Genomic DNA, 15,160 nt, shown 5'->3' with positions numbered 1-15,160 from the left:
CTGAGCTCCTTTCTTACAAGGCCCAGCATGGCCTGGACCCTCCTAGTCCCCGTTTGTTTCATGTCTCACTCTAAGATGACCAGATTGCAGTCGGGGTGCCTTCCTCAAGTGTATAAAAGCACTAAACACTTCTCTCCTCAGGACTTTGGTGTGTGTTGTTTCCACTGTCTGGAACGTTCCTTCACACCAAAATCTTCCCATGTTCAACTGCTATTCAGGCCTACATGACGCATCTTCACAGAAGCCTTTTCTGACCCTTCAGTCTAAATTACAAATCCCCTTGTTATTCTTACTTGTAATATTTTTTCCTTCACAACACTTTTCACAATTTTTACATTGTATACTTTCAGATGTGTGTATTGAAATTCTATCTTTCCCACTGGACTGCAAGCTCCTTGGGGGCAAAATCACGTTTATTTACTAACTGTTGTCTACCCAGCCAGCTACAGTACCTGCTATTACGTATAGGCAATCTATAAATATTTATTGACTAATTGAGTGAATTAATGAATAAGTGAATAACACAAAGTATTCATTTGAGCTTGAAAACTGGCCTTGATGGGATGTTCCCTGGACATTCCATAATAACAGAAGGAGCCATCCCCTGACAGATCTATTCATCCCAGCTGGTCTCTGGTTCTCCACTCCCAGACCCCATTCATAGGGCCCTGTCTGTCCATTGGAGGTCTGTCTATTCTTCACTGCAGGACTGCAACTAGTGTTATTAAAGATGAGATGCCCTTCTTTCACTCCAACAGCAAAGAAGCCAGTGAGCCTCCACACCATTCATGACGGAATTGTCCACACTATTCAGAGATCACCTTTCTACGACGACATTATTCTCACAGTTGGGGGTTGGAACGTGGCCATATGGAAAGAAAGTGTTATGGTAAGTTGCCTGCAAAATGGAGGTGTGGGTGTGTGATCCTTTGTTATTGAGAAAGACAAGAGCAACTGTTATGTTCTGACATAATGGTGCCTTTGGGACACTTTTTAGAGAAATTAGAACAGATGGCAGGGACACCAGCTTGTCAGCAGAACCACTGTAATCCTTTTGAAAACACATTCATTTGTTTTTCCCTTCCTGAGGGGAGAAAACAGTTTATAAGTTCCTTGTTCTCTGAAACTTAACAGTCTTGGAATATCTACTGTGGGCAGTTGACTTCTCTGGCATTTTTGGGGGGTGGGGGCCAGGGTCTCACCTTGTGGCCCCGGCTGGAATGCAGTGGTGTGATCTCTGTTCACTGCAGTGTCAACTTCCCAGGCTCAGTTGATTCTCCCATCTTAGCCTCCTGAGTAGCTGGGACCACAGGTGCACGCCACCAAGCCCAGCTATTTTTTGCGTTTTTTGTAGAAACAGGGATTTCACCATGTTGCCCAAGCTGGTCTCAAACTTCTGGGCTCAAGTGATTCACCTGCCTTGGCCTCCCAAAGTGCTGGGATTACAGGTGTGAGCCACCGCACCTGGACTTGACTTGCATTTTTTCCTCCCTTGAAAATACAAGATGCGATGCCTAATTCTGATTGAAGTGCAAGGAGAGACACTGGGTTTGTCATCTTTCCCTCTGCACCAGGAATATGTTAGCAGGTTCAGAAAGTGGGAGTAAGTAAGCTGAGGGTATGTCAGCATGCAGAGCCTCGCCTGTCCAGGGACAAACAGTGGTTAAAGGGGGGCAGCAAGAGTGTGGTCAGGATTAGGAGAGGGGCTGGATCTAGGCAGATAGGAGCTAAACTGCCAAAACCTAGAATGATTGATAAAATCCGGTGAAGCAAGGGTGTGGGGAAGTCAGTACTTTTGGTGGGATTGTAAGTTGACATGTCTCTTTGGTGAGCCATTTGAGATTATCAAAGCATGAAACTATATATATATATGTTTATATGCATATAATTTCATTATATGCATATAATATATATGTATATATGTGTATATGTATACCAACTTTGAAATATATGTGTGTATGTATATCGGCATATAATGTGGATATATACACACACATATATATGTTTCAAAGTTGATATACATATATGTATATAAATGTATATATATTTAACCTAACAGTTCTACTTCTGAAACTCTAACATATAAAAATACTCAAAAACTGTATATTTATCATTGAAAAGGATTTAGAAACTACTTAAATGGCCATCAATGGAAGAACTTCTGCTTTATGCCAATGTACTTCTGTATGTTTGGTTTTTTTTTTTTTTTTTACAACTATTAAGTTTTGTAGTTAAAGAAAAAGAAAAAGGAAATTCAGGCATGATTGTCCAAAGACTATGCCAGGTCAGGAATTTGGTTATAGAAACTCAAGGTGCTGGGAGAAGTAGACAAGTAGAACAAGTGTGAAATGTCACCTCCACAGAGTCCATGAATCTGTGACATTGTTTCTTCACAGGAAAGTCTCTTATGCATATATTGGAGGGTGGGAGACAGCTCCATGATTTAGTTTAGTCCCTGCAGATATAAGTAGGCGAAGGAGCACCCCTGGTCAGTAGATGAAGCCTGAAGTGGGTAGAAAGCACATTCTGTTCTTACTTTTGAAAACCTCCCAAAGAAGACAGATTACCCCATGGTAGAGAAAAGAGAGGATGATTGCATGATGCTTAGATGGTCTAAAATCTCTTCCTAGTGTATTTATAGGCTATCAACTGCTTCCATCTGAAGTCACTTTATATGAGAATTTGCCAATCCTGCTGTCGATTTTCAACATGCAGTACACAGCTGGAACTGGCAGACTTTTTATTTGTTTTACTCTCTACTGTTTACTGAGCTGTTTCCATGGGAAACAGATATCTGATAGCAAAATAAAGGCATAAGCAGAATGTCCTTATAATCTTTACTTGTCTAATGTCCACCAATTTCCACAGAAATAGTTGTAAGGTTAGAAGCAGTAGTGGGTTTAGAAGCGGGACTATTAGAAACTTCAACAACTTAATTGGAATGTTTAAACTTTTCTGAAAAGCAACTAAAAATGGCTTATGAAAACAGGGAAGAAAAGCTGGTGTTATATAAAAACCCTACAACAAAGAGAAGTAAGACTTCCTGTGGGCATAATTTTGCTGTTATATGACCATAGCTAGCTTGAGTTGTACTTAATGAACATCACAGTGAATTTCCCTCAGATAATAACAAAATCTTCTTTGTCTTTTTAAAAATTTGTTTAAAGACTGGACCCCTCCTTCAGTCATGCTGTGCACCAAAAAGGTACACCTCAGGCCACTGGTCCCTGACTCGGCCCGGAGTTTTCTATATCGGCCGAGAAGATGGATATATTGATATCTGGGACCTTCTGGAGAAAACCCATGAACCGGCCCAGTCTCAAAACATTTGCATAACTATGATCACCTGCATCAAACCCTGGATCTTTTCTCGTATGTTAATTCTAACTAAATAAACTAAGTCATTTTTGGGTAACTCGGGAACATCTTGACATTCATCTGAAAAGCCTCCAATGTTTATTTCTTAGATTTTTGTTTTTCTTCTTGCTCATCCCTTCTTATCCCTTCCCTTCTCTTCCTTTCCTTTTCATTCTTCTCTCTTCCCTTTCCTTCCCATCTTTCCTCTTCCTTTTCCTTCTCTCTTGCTCTCAAACCTTGGACACAACCTGAGCTCTTCTCACTGTTGCCTCATCAAGAATGATTTCTGAGACATGTGTCAGGCAGAGGCTGGTTTTGAACCGCACGATGGGAAACATGCTTCTCCTCTTCTCCAGATCAGACAGGGTGAGCCCTAGATCTTTGTGATCTTTTGCTGTTTTTTTTTCCCAAATGGAATAAATTTTGTTTCTTTAATTTTCATTACAAATCATATTTTTAATATTATATCACTTTTGTGGTTCTCCCCTGGCCAATATCAAGCAATTCTCTTCATAAGATAAAATTATTATCTGGGGTTATATATGTATGTATTAAGCTTTAATCTTTGAACCAACTATGAGGAAAAAGTACTGTACAACAAAGCAAGCATAAATTCAAGGATGTGTCTATGGAAATGTGATGTATATCTTTTGTCTCCATTTTTTTTCCTGTTTCACCCAAGTAGTAATTTCTATGTAAATCCAGTATGTTTGCCTCTTTTTATTTTATTTTAATTTTTTGCAGTGACATCTTGCTGTGTTGCCTGGGCTGAAGTGCAGTGGTGTGATCAATCCTCCTGCCTCAGCCTCCCAAAATTCTGGGATTATAGGGGTGAATCACTGTAACCCACCTGCCTGTTTTAAAAGAAGAAGTTTTCCATTGTTTCCAAAGGTATACAGCATGAAATTATCTTTCTATCCATTTCTCAGAAACGTTAGATTTGGAAACTCAGTCTTCAGCATCTTGAGTGTCACATTCAGACTACTGCTTAGCCATATGTACCACCCAAGTATCTTTTCCCACTTTGGTATAAAACATTGCTTTGTACACCTACAGGGATTATGAATCCAGGATTTTGCAATTTGAAGCAGACCTACTGAAAAGGAAAAGAACACACACACAGTGAGATAGAAAATTAAAATTCTCAGGCCGGGCATGGTGGCTCACACCTCTAATCCCAGCACTTTGGGAGGCTGAGTGAGGCGGGAAGATCACTTGAGTCCAGGAGTTCAAGGCCAGCCTGAGCAACGTGGCAAGACCCTGTCTCTACAAAAAATACAAAACAAAAATTAGCCGGGCATGGTGCTATGCGCCTGTAGTCCCAGCTACCCAGGAAGCTGAGGTGGGATGACTGATTAAGCCTAGGAGGTTGAGGCTGCAGTGAGCCATGATCATACCACTGCACTGTAGCCTGGGCCACAGGGGGAGACCCTGTCTCAAAAAAGAAAGAAAAAGAAGAAGAAGAAGAAGAAGAAGAAGAAGAAGAAGAAGAAGAAGAAGGAGGAGGAGGAGGAGGAGGAGGAGGAGGAGGAGAAGGAGGAAGAAGGAGAAGAAGAAGACTAAAAATCTCAAACACTTTGCATATTATACCCATTTTAAATGTTCAAAGGAAGCTACTTGTTTTTGCAATAAGACCTGTGGTTCTGGCTACATCTTTGAAATTCTTCTGGATAATGGTACCCTTTAGCTCTTTCTGTGTTCGGTGAAAATGAACTTCATGACTTTTCTTTGAAAATCTTTCCATGTGTACTCTTTGCTTTCTTCTCAAGTATACCCAGTGGGTCCAGTCACAGAGATAGTCAACTTCAGCCAGGAGCCATATTCCTTATACAGTCACCAGAAATACAAGTTTTGAGGCAGCAGGGGGGCCAACAAAGGCTCAGTCTTAGCTTTCATTTCATCAGCTGGAAAAAATGACTTGTACATGTTTACATGGTCCAGCCATGAACATCTGATGAAAATGCCAAGATCATTGGAATCACAGTAGGTCCTTTGGGAGAACACAAAACAAAAACATATTTCATGTTTAACTGCTTAAGATGGTTTTCTGTTTGCTGATTTTTTCCTCCCATTTATTTTAAATCTTTCAGCTAAACAGCAATTTATAGCCATAGCTGATTATTATGGAACACTGCATATATTAGAAATTCCTTGGACATTAACTCGCCCTTCCACCAATGAGGTTAGTAATATGACTTTGAGAATTAATGTGACCAGATATTGCTGAGATGTGTCTTTTAAAAAATGTTAGAAATGACAGCATTTTTCCTCTGTAAGGGAACAAAAGACTCATACAGTAAATAAGAGGATGTATTTCTGTTGTATGAGTTAATAGTTTGAAGTTTTAAAAAAAGCCCCAAACATGACATCGGAAGGAAACCAAGTAAATGAAGTCTAGACTCTGAGAGAAGAATGACTTGGGGATTCATAATCAGAAAATGTCATTTTTCCTATTGTAACCGAAGTGTGGGATGCTGATTTCAGTGATACCCTTCCCTGAGGGCCCAGTTGACATGTTCGTGCATCTCTCCATCACCCATCCCCACCGGTTCCCAACCCAACTTGGAATATAGCAGGCAGCACAGCTGAACTGGCAGTCTTCTACACCCCCTACCCTGTACCCACCACCCAAGTGTTTCAAACAATGTTAACAATGAGGCTTTAAAAAGATCAATGAATAGAAATATATAAATGTATATACAATGAACATTAAACATACAGATTTCAGCCTGCTGCAAGTCCAAACATCGGCCTAGTTACTGGCAGGCAAAAGGCTGTCTCTCCCCTGGTTGCCTTCCCCAAGGTCTCTGCTGACTTTCCTGCTTCTATTCTATGCCAACACGTGAAGCCCTCCAGGGACCAGGAGCTCAGCTCTGCTTCCAGTCCCTCTAGGATTTACATGGATATCCTCATCTGGGTTTTCTAAGTTTGATTGATGATATGAAACTTCCCTTAGATTTAGAAGGAAGAAGGAAGAAATGGGGGGGAAAGCAACCCCTGAATTGTGGCTCTCTCCTTCCAGCCCCACTTTGGAAACTTCCAAGTCACAGAGCCCTAAACATTAGCGCAGTAGCCCCTGAATTGTGCCAGCTCCTCAGGTAGTAGGCCTGTGAGTACAATTTCCAAATTATATTCACCTAAGAGATTTAAAGTATCACAAAATAGATATCTACATAATGATTAGGGAGATGATCATTAGATCAAGTAGATTAGGGAGGTAAATTAGGTAGGTTGTCTTGTAAAGGTCATGGGGGCTTCCTGCATGTCACTCTCTCACAGGCATCTGTTTCTAACAGATGACAAGTATTAACCACTACTTTGAAAGAGAAGTCAAGCATCTGGAATACGTAGAACAGCGCAAAAAAATTCGTGAGCAAGAAAAGAAAGAAATGGAACAAGAAATGGCGAAGAAAAAAGTTGTAAGTTAAATTTCAGAAATGAAAGATGTTTTCCTCAAACACCAGTGGAAATATATTTGTTTGGCTTAATCCACAGTTTCTGTAGAAAAGTTATACTTTTTCACATTCTTCTCTTGTTCTCATGAGAGTCAAGAGGGCATTTCTTCGATTTCCTAGCTCACTGCCAGTTAGACAACTAGTGAGATTCTGTTCAATTTAAGTTTCTGAAATTTTCTATAATTTCAAAGTCCTTTAGTATAGGTACATTAATTCAAAATTTGAATACTTTCATTATAGAATTTTAATATCTGGTGAATAATGCATTAAAGAAGGTGGTGCAAAAAGAGTTGAATATGGAATCAAGACACGTGGGCTCAAATCCCAACTCTGCCACTTACTAGCTGTGAGATTTAGAGCAAAGCTGTCACCTTTGCTGAGCTTCAGGTCTCTTATCTTGAAAATGGGAATACTCATAACTAAGATTACTGTAAGGCTGTCAGTTAAAGAATGTGACAAATAGACTTTCAGTAAATAGAGCTATTATAATAATAGATAGATTAGATAGATAGATAGATAGATAGATAGATAGATAGATAGATAGATATGAGGGGGTGGAGAGAGAGGTGAATTTTACTGTATATAATATGCTGAAGCTATGAAACTTGAAATAGAGGAGATTGGTACAGGGCACATCCATCCTAAACTCTGTTGAGAAAGAACCTAAGCTCTAAAGCACCCCATGCCCCTCTTTCTCAGCTACTCCCTGTTTGATAGGAAATCTGTGACTCTGCTGGTCTTCCCTTGCCCACTGGAATTTTGGGCTTTTAAACACTCTGTGAATTAGGCTTTTCTCTCTTTCTCACTTGAGATCACCTCAGTCTCAATTTCTGTTTCCCTCTCGCTCTCTCTCTCCTTTGCTCTTTTGTTACCAACATTTCATCATTGATCCCATCTGTAGATTCCGTATAGCCAAATACTTACATCCTCAAACACAATTACTCACATGAGGCCCTCAGTCTCAAAAGCATTAGCATGTGGCGCCGGGCGTGGTGGCTCACGCCTGTAATCCCAGCACTTTGGGAGGCCGAGGTGGGTGGATCACCTGAGGTCAGGAGTTCGAGACCAGCCTGACCCACATGGAGAAACCTTGTCTCTACTAAAAATACAAAATAAGCCAGGCATGGTGGCGCATACCTGTAATCCCAGCTACTCAGGAGGCTGAGGCAGGAGAGTTGCTTGAACCCGGGAGACGAGGTTGCAGTGAGCCGAGATTGTGCCATTACACTCCATCCTGGGCAACAAGAGCGAAACTCTGTCTCAAAAAAAAAAAAAAAGAAAAAAGAAAAAAGAAAGGCATTAGCATGTGGAAATATTGTAATGTGCTGCATTAGCAAATAGATTAACATTATCACTTATTGATAGATACTAATTAGTGCAATAAAAGCAGAGGATCTCATTTCAAAAACATGTTTGGAGACAAAGTGTAAAACAATGCCAATTTATTAACCTTTCTTTCCATTCCACTGCTACAAACAAATTGATCTTAGTTTTGTTCTTTTGCACACTTAACAAATGTTGGTTTGTTGAGATTCTATTATGGGAGATAATCTGCCACCCGTCCCCTTCTCCAGCAATTATCCGTGACTATTATGAGTGTTTAAATACCATAGCAACAGCTCCTAATTATCTACATCAGTGGGAGCAAGTAGAATTGTGGATAATCCAAAAATAATTTGCATGTGAAATACTTTTTAAACACCTGCATATTATAATGATAATATCTTAAATTGTATTATACTTTTCAATTTCCAAAACGTTCCCAACTTCTTGTTACTTCATTTCCATTTGATATGGTGCCCTCTTTTAAGTAAAGCCACCACTTCTCAAATTTTCGCTGGAACTATTAATAGATTTTGGATATGTGAATGAATTTGAAAGGGTTCCTCTGTTACATTTAGAACAAGAAAAAAGTCACTAAGTAAAAACAACTAATGTTAGTCAGAAATGTCTCCTTCTAAGCAACGGCTGATAAAGGGGAAAATGGGAACAGTAACAATGTCAGAAGATTGCAATGGGGATTAAATGAGTTAAAATATTTACAGCACTTAGCCAATGACTGGCACACAGAAAGTGTTCGCATGTTCATCCAGCAAGGCTGGCCTGTATGAGTGCTCAGCAGGTGCCAGGATGAGGCTGTACAGTTCAACACAGATTTCAGGAAAATCATGCATCCATCTCTTTGTAAACATATAATCTGGATACAGCTCCCTCCTCAAAGGATAATAATAATCACTGCTCTAATTGCATATGAAATGGGAATTTTCCTAACTGGAATTTCAGCTGGAGACTCAGCCTGGGAAGAGTAGTCATTGCCGTGTGATCCACAAGCTATGCCCTCCATATGGGACTCAGAAGAGGGGGATCTCAAAAGAATTCTGCAACCTCTAGGCTATTAGTCACCCTCCAGTCTACGTAAGGGAAACAAGGGAAGAAGGCTGGAAAAAGGGATTTGTTTTTGAGAGAGAGAGAGTGGTTGGGGACCATGTTTCCCTCCACTCCCTCCTTTCCCAGCACATCTGACTGCCTCCCACCCACCTGCCCTCCTGCCTTCCTGCCCTCCATCCAATCCTTTCCAGAAAACAGCAGCCAGGTCAACTATTCACAAACAGCCCCTTCTCATCCTTTGGTATTTTTAGATATCAGTGTTTTATAGGGATGTCTTGTTTTTCTTTCCCCCCTAGAAAATATATCAGAAGTCAAAAGAACAAATGGAGGCTGAATTAAAAATGGACTATGAGAGTTATCTGGAACTGGAAAAGACTGTTCTTATCAACCTTGGCCTAATCAAAGTCACAGAAAAGGGGTCATACTCGGATGTGGTGTAAAAAAGCTTCCTGAAGGGGTGTTTTGGGGACTTCTTCGCTCTATTTATTTTTTTTATGTCAGGTGAACTGGCAAGCTGAACATATATATATGTGTGTGTGTGTGTATCTATCTATCTATACATATATATATAGAGAGAGGCTTATTTATAGACTTTTATTTCACTGCTATTAAAATTTTTGAATTTTAACAATGAGATCTATTTTAGTTTTTGTACCAAATATGCACCGAATTTTGTACTGAATATGAAAGTATTCCTTTTTTAATGAATGTTTTCAATAACAAAGTTTTTATTTTCCTATAATAATAGAGAACTTTGGATGTCCCCTCCATCCCAATCCTTGCCATCCACACAGAGGTCCTCATCCCAGGCAGAAGGTGAAATCAAACTGCTCCTACTTATCAGCTTGCTTTTGGCCACCTTTCCAAAAAAAGTGCTTCCCCTGGGTCACTGCACAAACTGTAGGGCTGTGTGCTAAACAAAATATTAGCAAATCAAATCCAGAAAAAAATATATATATATATTTATATTTTAAAGAGGTTAACACATGAAGACCAAGTTGGGTTTATCCAAGGAAGGTAAGGTTAATTTAAGAGTAGCAAATAAATCAGTGATTAATCAAAAGAGATAAATTATGATGCCAAGCTGATGCAGAAAAACATTTTATAAAAGTTGACATCCATTCATGATAATAACAATACATTCTTAGCATCTACAGAAAGAATTCCTGTAATCTGATGAAGGGTGTGTAAAACAATACTACACCAAACATCATACTTCATGGTGACAAGTAGAAAGCTTTCCTTTGCGTTGTGGAACAAGACACAGGGCACACCATCAGGTACCTAACATCATGTACTGCAGTTGCCTTTTTCTGCCTATGCTGGTCAAGCCTAGCATAGGCACCAAAAAGCAAAAACAGCATCTGAAACTGAGACACAGAAGAGCTTGGAGCCAGATTGTGAAGACTCCTGTTTACCAAGCTAAGGAGCTGGATTAGAATTTATGGGGAATGAATAGAAGGACTAAACAGGAAGTTGACCCAAACAGCTTTATTTTTAGGAAACAAGGAATGAACTAGAGCGGGGGAGAGTCTCATGGCAAGAAATCCTATTATAATGGAGGCAGGAGGAATTGTTCAGGGCAAAGGATTAGGATGCCCTGTACTAAAGCTTAATGTGAAGGTAGAAATGAAAGGCTGGTTGGATGGGGAAGGGAAGATAAAGGATAATACCAAGGTTTATAAGTTAGATTGCTAGAGGAAAGAAAACTTTGTCGTGTAGGTTTTAGCTCTTAACCACCTGTGTGCCCTTGAACAGATGACCCAGCTCTGTGAAACAGATTCCCCTTCTATCAAGTCAGGTTGAGAGAACTTACCTTGCAGCATTTACGTAAGGGGCAAATGAGCACCTGAAGATAAGGGGCCTGTGCCTGGCACATATTATTGTCATCATGATTGAAGTATCCCAGGGCTCATCCTTACACTTGAACTTCCTTTATTCTTTCTTTTTTCTGCACTCACTTTCTAGGTGCATTCATCCACTCTCAAGGCTTTAAATACTACCTCTGTGACCTGGCCTTCTCTCTAAAATCAAGAGATGTGTATGTTTGACCTTTTGTATCTCCACTTGGATGTTTAATAGGCATCTCAAACTTAAACATGTCCAAAATTGAGTGCTTGATGTTTCCCTCCAAAAGCCATTCCTCCAGCAGTCCTCCATGATGCTGCTTGGGGCAAAAGCCTTAAGGTCATCCTTCATCTCCTTTCTTTCACAATCCACATCCAATCTGTCGGCAAGTCCTGTTGACTACACGTTCAGTATGCATGCGAAACCTGATCACTTCTCTTCTCCCTCACTGCTACCACCATGGTCCAAGCTGCATCATCACCAACTTGGATTTTGCAGCAGCCTCTTGTTCTCCCTGCTTCTGTGTTGTCATTTTCAGTCTCTTTCAGCCACAACCAGATGGTAATTTTAAATGGATGCTGTCAGATGCTGTCATCCTTCTGCACAGAGTCCTTCCTCAGCCTCATAGTACGATCACTCAGAGTATGATCCCAGTGCCTCTCTGTGCCCTGCAAACCCTTGTGCAGGCAGGCCCTCCACTGTCTCCTGGTCCCATCCCTCCTTCCTCTCCCCTCCATCGCACCCATCCCAGTCAGGCTGGCCTCCTGTTCACCAAACATGCCAGGCATCTTCCTCTCGCTGGGCATCTGTGCTTGCTGTTCAGTACTTTCTCCAGAGATTTTTCTAATTTTATTTTCATGAGTTTACTCTAAAAACTGGTTTGTTTGTCTTTAGAGACAGGGTCTCACTCAGTTGCACAGGCTGGAGTGCAGTGGTGCAATCATAGCTCACTGCAGCCTCAAACTGTTGGGCTTAAGCAATCCTCTTGCCTCAGCCTCCTGAGTAGCTAGGACTACAGACACACGCCACCACACCTGACTTTAAAAAAATATATTGAGTGCCTTCTATGTGCCAGGGCCTATCATTTGAAACAGGGTGGTAAGGGAAGATGACACTTGAGCAAAGGCCTGAAAGGCATGAGGGGTTTCACCTGTAGTCTTCTAGAAGTGTGTTCCATAACCCAGTCTCCCTCCCTTAGTGAAAAGAAGCTGGGACTACAGAGAACAGGAGGGACAGGACTGAGTGTCATAAACCATGACCAGAGGCTGAGCACATTGTTGTCTCAAATAAAAGCAGGGTGTTGTTAGAGTAAAGGACTGGAGTAATGGATATTGAATAAGTGTCTGCCTTAGGGTTAGCAAATAAAAAGCTTAGTATAGTGGCTAGCATATGGCAAGCAGTAAATATGTTTTGCCTAATTTACAAATACAAAATGGTTGTAACATTCTTGCTATAGAAACTAAACATGGGGCTCCTTATGGTTATGACAGCAGTTGTTATCAGTTTAGCACGATTTTTTTTTTCTTTTTCTTTTTTTTTTGAGATGGAGTCTCACTCCGTCGCCCAGGCTGGAGTGCAACGGCGCGATGTCGGCTCACTGCAAGCTCCACCTCCCAGGTGATTCTCCTGCCTCAACCTCCTGAGTAGCTGGTATTATAGGCATGTGCCACTATGCCCAGCTAATTTTTGTATTTTTAGTAGAGACAGGGTTTCACACGTTGGCCAGGAAAATCTTGAACTCCTGACCTCAAGTGATCCACCTGCCTCGACTTCCCAAAGTGCTGGGATTACAGGCATGAGCTACCGCACCCAGACCTGGTATGGTATTTTCATTGTGTGTTTATAACCTCAGTTTTCCTGAGTCTCATCACCTGTGTCCACCATGCAGTCACATAAGCAGCCACAGCCCAGGTTTCATGGGCCGTTGCCCCACTTGCTTCTCAGGTAGCCTAGCCTTCTGCAGAGTGCCCCCATGTGTGTCCAGTGGCCCCTGGGATGAAGGTGGAGTCACATATGTTTAGGGCCACAACCACCAGGCTATTCAGGGCTCTGTTCTCTCAAAAATGCTAGAGCTGCCTAATGGCCTGTAACATGGGGGAAGGTGCTGGGACAGTGCTTCTGGGTTAGTTCAAGTTCAGCAAGAAGCAAACACCAAGGCAGAAGCAGAGGTGCAAGAAGCAAGGGAGAGCCTTCAGAGCTCATGCAGGTCTGGTACCTATGGAAGGAAAGAGGAAAGGACAGAAGATGATAGGATTCGTCTCAGACCACTCAGTGTGGTTTAATTATTCATGATACCTCTCTTTGACACTAAGACTTTGAAACAGACAAACTCATAGTGATGTCTCTTCCTTCTCTGGGATGAGTTCTCTCCGAGGCTCCTCAACCCCTTAAGCTAAGGTCCTTTTGTTTGGCCCAGACCTTCCATTTGGCAGACAAGGCCAGGCATGCTGAATCCCAGTAAAGAACACCGCTGAGGCTCAAGCGAGGATGCTAACCACCTGTACTGAAGATGTAGTAATATCAGGTGTGAATGAAAATGGAGTTAACCGGTGTGCCTTCTTCCAATCCCCACAGCTCCAACCCTTTCTCCTACCACCCACTGTGAGCCAATCTGATCTTCTTCAGCCTTAAGTCATTTGGTCTGGCCTACAGTGTAGTGAAAAGACAGGGGTCTTTAGGTCCTGGCAGACCCGAATCCAAATCCTAGCTTCATCACCTTGGGCAAACTGCACTATCCCGTAAGTCTCAAATGCCTTGTCTGTAAGTGGGGATAATAATAATAGCTAGCCTACCCCGCACAAAGACAATGTATATAAAGTACCTGGAATATAGTTGGCTTAATGAATGTTGTTGCCTTCTCTTGCTTGGTCACAGGTGCGCGCGCGCGCGCACACACACACACACACACACACACACACACACACACACACACACACCAGAGAAACTATAGTGTTTCCTCTTTGTTCTATGTAGTAATCTCTGATTTTAACTTTTTGTTGCTACTAATAATAACAGGAATGTTTCCCAGACTCAAATACAACTTAAGCAGTGACTGTCCATGCCTGGTTTAATATTAGCCTTTGATCATTTTAATATGAGACCCCAAGTGTTGGACATAGTATTTAACATAAATTTTAAATAAATTTGAACAGCTTTCTTTTTTTTTGCAAAACTGATAATGCTACTCAGAAAATTGATCATTCTAATATTTGATTAATTTAAATTAAATTTAATGATCATTCAGCTTTACAAATTGCTTTTTATCCTCCAAGAAACAGGTGATTAAACCAGCATATTTTCAGGTCCTCAGATAAGCACATTGTGTGTGTGCACTTCAGATGAAAAGGCAATTAACTGCAGTGGATGGTGGCCTAGGTGCTCTTCACAGCTTCACTAATCCAGCACTGTAAATAATTAACGTCTCCTGCACCCTTCTACCTCGGAGCACTGCCCAGGGTCGGTTCCGCTCCACCGGGTTGCTAGGTTGCCATTGCCAGGACAGATCTATGCAACTGAGCAAGGTCCTCACAACGGAAATTAAATATGTTAGTGAAGGGCCGATGATCCCCTGTGCGGTGAATTTCCTGCTGCCATGGCTGAAGAGCTCTCTGAGGGCCACGGGCTAATGTGAAACAGCTCACATTGTCAGAGCAGAACCCTGCACACTAGCAAAACCAGCCTTGGGAGCTTATTGGGAAACGATGGATTTTTAAAAGTTGTGTAATTGCTTTTGAATGCTTTCTTGTTAACAAATATGACATAAAAAACATAGACGGTGAGTATGACAGATAATATAGGTCGTGTTTTTCTACAATGCCAGTGCTCCAAACTTAAAAAGACAGAAAATAAGCTTTCCCAAACTCATCTGTATATGTGAAATTCTGAGATGTTTTTATTCTTTTTTTCTTAAAAAGGAAAAGGAAGAAATATGTAAAATAGAAGATTTCACATTCTTCCCTGTTAACTAGAGATGCATTTTCCAGTACTTCTTAGGAACCATATTTTTAAGAATAATAATTCCCTTTAGAGAAAAAAAGAGAAAACTCTAGAAAATAATGCTAAGTAAAATCTAAAATACAGAAAGTGTCTGCTTTGGCCAGGAACGGTGTCTC

The 15,160-nt window shown here is 41.0% G+C and overlaps 1 protein-coding gene across 1 annotated transcript in view; it reads left to right on the top strand.

Annotated features, from left to right (window-relative positions):
- Positions 1–9,640, top strand: part of WDR63 (WD repeat domain 63) — a 76,292-nt gene extending 66,652 nt beyond the window's left edge. The window contains exons 14-18 of the mRNA XM_026454717.1: positions 759–889; positions 3,168–3,372; positions 5,448–5,539; positions 6,654–6,776; positions 9,497–9,640. Coding sequence (XP_026310502.1) covers positions 759–889; positions 3,168–3,372; positions 5,448–5,539; positions 6,654–6,776; positions 9,497–9,640 — 695 coding nt within the window. The remainder of the gene's footprint in view (positions 1–758; positions 890–3,167; positions 3,373–5,447; positions 5,540–6,653; positions 6,777–9,496) is intronic.
- The last annotated feature ends 5,520 nt before the right edge of the window (positions 9,641–15,160 follow it).

This window comes from Piliocolobus tephrosceles, chromosome 1 (genome assembly GCF_002776525.5).
Source record: "Piliocolobus tephrosceles isolate RC106 chromosome 1, ASM277652v3, whole genome shotgun sequence".
In the NCBI taxonomy this organism is placed as follows: Eukaryota; Metazoa; Chordata; class Mammalia; order Primates; family Cercopithecidae; genus Piliocolobus; species Piliocolobus tephrosceles.
This window is presented reverse-complemented; position numbering and strand designations above follow the sequence as displayed.